The 7,334-nt window shown below is 45.1% G+C and overlaps 1 protein-coding gene and 2 pseudogenes across 1 annotated transcript in view; 2 read left to right on the top strand and 1 right to left on the bottom strand.

The window, feature by feature from the left end:
* Window positions 1–4,698, bottom strand: part of NOL11 (nucleolar protein 11) — a 31,733-nt gene extending 27,035 nt beyond the window's left edge. The window contains exons 1-3 of the mRNA XM_006886272.1: window positions 4,558–4,698; window positions 1,111–1,224; window positions 160–216 (exon numbers count right to left, since the gene is read on the bottom strand). Of these exons, the coding sequence (XP_006886334.1) occupies window positions 160–216; window positions 1,111–1,224; window positions 4,558–4,698 (312 nt within the window). The remainder of the gene's footprint in view (window positions 1–159; window positions 217–1,110; window positions 1,225–4,557) is intronic.
* A 753-nt stretch (window positions 4,699–5,451) lies between these two features.
* Window positions 5,452–6,480, top strand: LOC102870780 (annotated as a pseudogene).
* Window positions 6,481–6,553: 73 nt separating this feature from the next.
* Window positions 6,554–7,334, top strand: part of LOC102870373 — a 3,612-nt pseudogene continuing 2,831 nt past the window's right edge.

The raw sequence follows: 7,334 nt of genomic DNA, 5'->3' as shown, positions 1-7,334 counted from the left end.
AATGAATGAATGGAATCCCAAAATCTCTGTAGATGTTCATTGAAATGAAAAATAAACAACCTAAATTTAAAAAAACAAACAAACAAACAAAAAAACTTTACAAATCATTCTATCTCCCCAATAAGTTAATCAAGTAAATTGAAAACTCCAAAGACTTACTGTAGCCTTAAATACTTTATCCAAGTTTACATCTTCATTGCTCCATATTCTCAAGACCTTAAATCAAAACATACAAGTTAAATAGTATCCCAGTCATCATTTAAACATGTAACAAACATGAAGTTAATAAACTGGCATTTCACTTATGGGTTATATACACAAAGTAGAGGAACCTGGTGGTGATGTCCAAACATCTAAACAAAAGATGGGTGGCTTGAACCCATCAACCACTCCATGGGAGAAGGATGAAGCAGGCTGCTCTCGTAACAAATTTAGTTTTGGCTCTCTTGTGCTATCTTGGTCCTGTAGGATTGCGGTAAGTGTGAATCTACCCAATGCGGTGACTTCAGTTTGACTTTTGGTATTGGTACGCAGAGTGTGCTGCTCTCCGCTTACTGTCAGGTGTGCAACTGATTGACTCATACCCAATTCATTCATGTGACAGAGTAGAATTGCTTATAAGGTTTTGCTTTTGTAAGCTAAAATATTTTATGTATTTTTGAAGAAAGCTTACACAGCAGATGTGGTTTGGAGCTAATATTATCTACACATTTTTCCAGTGACAATGGTTATTATTCAGAGGGTGTCAACTTTCTAATTATTTCTGTTCTGGTTATTTTTGTGGAATCTAATTTCTCTGCCCTCCTTGCCTTATCTTTGGTTTTGAGTAAATGCTGACCAGTTGGTCTTACAGAGACACTCACAGCACAAAGAGATGGTTCATAGCATTTTATAGAACGAAGTCTTTTGGGGAGCAGATTTTGGGACCAGATCTTTTTCCCAAGGAGCCACCAGATAGGTTCAAACTGTTAGCCTTTCACTAGTGGCCAAGCAGTGAGCCACCTGGGCTCCTCATTCTTCATTTAAATAGATAATAAACTGAAACAACTAATAAACCTGGATTTTATTTGTATGCTGCATACCTTATTATTCAAAGGCATTAAAACTTACCTTGTGATCATGGACTATAACATACTCTCCAGTTTGAAAGTTGCACACAGCTGGACATGTTATAATTTGACCTTGCTTCACCGACCAGCTCCCCAAGGGTTTCTGATCCGAAACCTAATGAAATTTAAGAGCAACATTAAAAATTTAGAAAGTCAATTTCATACATTAAAAACTACGATGTTTATAATCAAGACAATAATTTAAAAAGATGGTGTTTAGCATTTTCTAAATTAAAAAAAATCATTAGTGAAATGAAAATAGCAGATAAATGAAAAAAAACCTTTAAAAGTATTTCCATTTTTCCTTTGAATAAAAAAATAAGCACCAGTCTTCTGAACAAGTAACACCACTAGGAACATGGGAAATTTGGTAGCAAAAGCGAGGATCACATTAATTTCAATTAGCCTTTGTTCCCTTACCCTGGAACTGTGAAACTACAAATTCCCTTGACAGTTCAGGTAAAAGCTGACATTATCGTTTAATCAGTAAAGTCATAGTACAGGGAACTGATTAAGCTCAAGGAACTGAAGAACAAATTCAAACCTCGAGTTGCTATAATCAAGGATGCTTTCGGCAGAATGTTAAATGATCCCGGAAGTATTAAAAGAAGATGGAAGGAATATACTGAGTCACTGTATCGAAAGGAATTGGAAGACACAGAAGAATTTCATGAAACAACATATGAGCAAGAGCCTATGGTGATGAAAGAAGAAGTTCAGGCTGCTTTGAAGGAAATGGCAAAAAATAAGGCTCCAGGAATAGATGGTATACCAATTGACATATTTCAGTTAACAGATGCTGCCCTGGACGTGCTCACCAAGTTGTGCCAAGAAATCTGGAGAACGACCACTTGGCCAACTGACTGGAAGAGATCGATATTTGTTCCTATCCCAAAGAAAGGTGACCCAACAGAATGTAGAAACTACAGAACAATCTCACTGATTTCACATGCAAGCAAGATTTTACTGAAAATTATCCAAAAACGACTGGAACAGCACATCAACAGAGAACTACCAGAAGTCCAGGCTGGTTTCAGAAGGGGTCGTGGTACTAGAGATATTGTAGCTGATGTTAGATGGATCTTGGCTGAAAGCAGGGAATACCAGAGGAATGTCTATCTGTGTCTCATTGACTATGCAAAGGCATTTGACTGTGTAGATCATAACAAACTGTGGCTGACTCTGAGAAGAATGGGAATCCCAGAACACTTGATCATTCTAATGCAAAACTTATACTTGGACCAGGAGGCTGCCGTCAGAACAGAGCAAGGGAACACTGCATGGTTCAAAATTGGGAAGGGCGTACGCCAGGGATGCATCCTATCTCCACACCTTTTCAACCTATCTGCAGAACAGATTATCCGGGAGGCGGGGCTCTATGAGGAGAAATGTGGGGTCAAGATTGGTCAACAATCTGCGTTATGCGGATGACACAACCCTGCTTGCTGAAACTGAGGAGGACCTGAAGCACCTGCTGCAGAGTGTCAAGGACTGCAGCCTGCAATATGGATTGAGGCTCAATATCAAGAAGACAAAGATTCTCACCACTGGACCAATTGGCAGCATCAGGATGGATGGTGAAGAGATTTGAGATTGTACACAGCTTTAGTTTGCTTGGCTCCATAGTCAACAGTCTTGGCACCAGCAGCCAGGAAATTAAAAGGTGCATTGCCATGGGAAAGTCTGCTGTTAGGGACCTCTCCAAAGTGCTGAAGAGCAATGGTATCTCTTTGTAGACTAAGGTGCGTCTGATACAGGCCATGGTCTTCGCAATCACCTGTTATGCATCAGAGAGTTGGACAACAACCAAGGAGGATAGAAGGAGAATTGATGCCTTTGAGCTGTGGTGCTGGAGAAGAGTATTGAGAATACCATGGACTGCTAGGAAAACAAACAGATTTGTCCTAGAAAGGGTTAAACTGGGTGGCTCCTTGGAGGCAAGGATTCTGAGGCTCCGTCTAACATACTTTGGACATGTTGTGAGGAGAGACCGGTCCTTAGAGAGGGACATCATGCTTGGGAGGGTGGAGAGACAGCACAAGAGGTGAAGGCCCTCTATGAGGTGGATTGATTCAGTGACTGCGATAATTGGGATGGGAGTGTCAGAGACAGTGCGACTGGCACAGGACAGAGCGGAGTTTAGGGCTGTTGTACATAGGGTCGCTATGAGTCGCAGGCGACTCGACGGCACATAACAACAACAACACAACAACAAGTAGCTTTTTAAAGATAAAGAGAAATGCTTCGTATACAGAGGACTAGCAGAGCTGGTTAAGAGTATGCCCTGGAGACAGATGCCCTAGGACTCAACTCCTGACGCATCATTTGAGAACCAGAGTTGCAAGCTGATAGGTCAGGCTGACATTCTCATGACTTGTTAAAATAAACACCCCAAAAACATTTTCCCCTAAAGAGAGGGAAGAGAAGTACATGTTTTTGGAGTCAGGGGTCCATGGAGTCTGTTCTGATGCTTAGCAATCCAACCTGTAACAGAAGGAATCACTGTCTGGTCCTGCCTTGAACCCATGGTTACAGGCTCTGACTGAGCCCACCTCTCTGACGATCCTCCTCTTCCACTGACCCTCTTCAATATAAGGGACGATCGCCTTCTCCAGAGCTTAGTACCTCCTTGTAGCATGACCCAAGTAGGTGAGACAAAGCTTCTCGGGCAGATTTTGACAAAACAAAACGTTGTTGTTGTTATGGACCACTGAGTACTCGCAGCTACACTGGGTTTTCTGAAGCTGTAACTCACATGGGAGGAGATGGCTTATCTTTCTCCCGCTGACCAATCAATCAACTGCTTGCCTTCGGGGTGGCAGCACGAGAGAGCCCCTTCTTCCAAACAGCTGAATCCAATCTTCTGGCTGTGCAGGGCCGACTCAATGTTCTTTGCCAAAACCATGCACCAATAAGCCACACTATTTTTCTGTCTTCCTTATTAGCTGCCCAGTTTTCACATGCATACGAGACGACTGTCTACGGACTGGATCAGACGCATAAAGTGACATGTAGGATTCTGTTAAGATTCCTTTCTGGGGATTCTGTCAGCCAGTCAAGGGTCAAGATAAGATTGGGTCACAGTTTCCACCCTGTCAGTGTCATTTCCTTCCATCCAGTCCCTTCAGTGAGAGACTGCGGGTCGACAGGCTTTCTCGAAGGGACCCTCAGCAAGGCCGTATTGGGAAGATCCAGGTGAAGGCATCGGCTTCCTTCCCCAGGTCAGCCCACGTGCCTTCGGATGCTCTGCTCGCGGCCGCTCGGAAACACGATTCTCTACCGAGTCAGGTTCTAGACCTCATCCACCGCCCCAGAGAGACCAGGCTGGCTCTCTGCGAAGCTTGCTCTACGAGCTCTTTCCAAAGTTTGAGAGACATCGAAGCCTGCGGCTCCGTACGGCGAAAGGAGCGAGGTGGCAAGAATGACATTCCCACTGGATCGCGCCTACCTTATAGAGGATGACGGTCCTGGCACTGTCTGTCACCAGAAACTGGTCTGTTTTGTCGCTCTGTTCCACGCCTAGGAGCCCGTCAGGCCCGGCGCCCAAAGGAACCCCAAACAACGTGAATTCCTCCTCCAGGGCTGCCATCTTGGGGCTGCACGTCCTTCCCGTCAGACTTCGCGCTTTCTCTCGCGAGAGTGAGCAGCCCTGAAGAAGAAGACACTTGACAACCTCGAAAGAGCTTCTCTGCGGCGGCGACCCCTGGAGGCTGGAGGGGGCGTGTGATGCCTTGCGTCAGTGGGCGGGGAAAGGGCGGGATGTACGAGGGCTTTTTTGATCCGAGACTCCGCCTCTCCAGGCCGCGCGTCACTTATGTGCTCCTTTCTGATTGGAGGAAGTGATTGTGTTTTGTTCTTAAGACTTTATAAGGGTTACTGTGCTGTCGCTTGTGTCTCAGTTTGTGTTGGCGTTGAAATAACGCAGACAGTCTCTCGGCGGAGCGGAGAAGCAGGCGGAGCGGAGAAGCAGGCGGACCGGACGGCTGGAGCTGCAGCCGGTGGCGGCAGCGTCTGCGCAGGGAGCGGCGGTCGGTGGTTTCCCTCCTTCGCTAACGCCCCTCAGACCCTACAAGGGTCGTGCCTTGCTTCCCCCCCACCCCAGAGGCGATTCTCGAGGTTTTTAACCCCGAAAGGAGTCCCCTCTCCTCCGGCTCCTCTCTCCGCTTCCCTCCTTACTCCGTCAGGTTTCGATTTGAAATTTTTGTCCCAATCGTGCGGAGGCTCGGGTCGCCCTTCCAGGTGTTTTGGTTTCGTTTTTCTTCTTTTTTTAAATTTTGGTTTCCTTTTTAATCTTGTTTTCTCGGGGTGTCCCCCCCCCTTCTTGTTTGTGTTGTGTGTGGAAATGGCGAACTCGGCAAACATCGTGCTTAAATTATATAGATCTGTGATTGAAGATGTTATTAATGATGTGAGAGACATATTTCTGGATGAAGGAGTAGATGAACAAGTCTTGAAGGAATTAAAAACGTTATGGGAGAATAAGCTAATGCTGTCCAGGGCAGTAGATAGATTTCATTCAGAAGAGCAGCAGCAAGCTCAGCCACAGCAGACAGTCCCACAGCAAAGGCAGACCCAGAAGGTCCTTATTCCTGCATCACAACAAGCTGCAGCACAGCAAGTTCTTGTTCCTAATTCAAAAATCATACAACACATGAATGCATCAAACATGAGTGCTGCTGCTATGGCTGCTACCTTGGCCCTCCCTGCAGGTGTGTCTCCTGTTCAACAACTACTAACAAATACAGGCCAGCTTTTTCAGGTGGTCAGAGCAGCCAACGGTGCCCAGTACATTTTGAAGTCGCAACAGCCAGTGGTTCTCCAACAGCGGGTTATACCGCAGATGCAGCCTGGTGGGGTACAGGCTCCTGTTATACAACAGGTATTGGCACCTCCTCCTGGAGGAATTTCCCCACAGGCAGGTGTCATCATTCAGCCCCAGCAAATCTTACATACTGGAAATAAGACTCAAGTTATACCTACAACAGTGGCAGCACCCACGCCAGCACAAGCACAGATAACAGCAGCTGGGCAACTGCAGCCACAGGCTCCGTTAGTGTTACAAGTTGACGGAACAGGAGATACATCCTCAGAAGAAGATGAAGACGAAGAAGAAGATGACGATGAAGAGGAAGACAAGGAGAAAGACAGAGCCGAAGATGGGCAAGTGGAAGAGGACCCACTTAATAGTGAAGATGATGTGAGTGATGAGGAGGGTCAGGAACCCTTTGATACAGACAATGTGGTTGTGTGCCTGTTTGATAAGATACACAGAAGTAAAAACAAGTGGAAATTTCACCTCAAGGATGTCATTATGAATCTTAATGGAAGAGATTATATATTTTCCAAAGCCACTGGAGATGCAGAATGGTGAAGAAGTGCTTTTTTTTTTCTTTTCTAAGTAAAACAGACTTTAAAAAAAAAAAAAAAGAAATACCGCAGACAAAATGCTGGAGTGAGACAGCGAGCCATTCTCCAACCCTTTAGCCCCAGATGGCCATGATGTGGATGATCCTCATTCCTTCCACCAATCAAAACTCACCAATGAAGACTTCAGGAAACTTCTCTTGACCCCAAGGGCTGCACCCACTTCTGCACCACCTTCTAAATCACGTCACCATGAGATGCCAAGAGAATACAATGAGGATGAAGACCCAGCTGCACGAAGGAGGAAAAAGAAAAGTTATTATGCCAAGCTACGCCAACAAGAAATTGAACGAGAGCGAGAATTAGCTGAGAAATACCGGGACCGTGCCAAAGAACGGCGAGATGGTGTGAACAAAGATTATGAGGAAACAGAACTGATCAGTACTACAGCTAACTACAGGGCTGTGGGTCCCACTGCCGAGGCGGATAAATCAGCTGCAGAGAAGAGAAGACAACTGATTCAAGAGTCCGAATTCTTGGGTGGTGATATGGAGCACCAGACGCTTTAAAGAAACCAGACGCTTTAAAGAAACCAGTGGCAAGGCAGAGCTTGATCGCCAATGGAAGAAGATTAGTGCAATCATTGAGAAGAGGAAGAAGATGGAAGCTGATGGAGTTGAAGTTAAAAGACCAAAATATTAATCTCCTGTTCCAACTCCAGGAACAATCTCCACCAGGACATACTTCCCACTTTTTTCTTGTCCTCCCTTCAGAGCCCTTGGGGGATCAAGAAAGCCACTTTTTTTTTTTTAAGAAAGCCACTTGTATGGGTTAAATAAAAGCACTTTCAGAAAAAAATTA

This window comes from Elephantulus edwardii, unplaced genomic scaffold (assembly GCF_000299155.1).
Source record: "Elephantulus edwardii isolate Elephantulus edwardi_28Jun2011 unplaced genomic scaffold, EleEdw1.0 scaffold00048, whole genome shotgun sequence".
Lineage (NCBI taxonomy): Eukaryota > Metazoa > Chordata > Mammalia > Macroscelidea > Macroscelididae > Elephantulus > Elephantulus edwardii.
The sequence above is the reverse complement of the archived record's forward strand: the minus strand, read 5'-3'. Positions and strand labels throughout refer to the sequence as shown.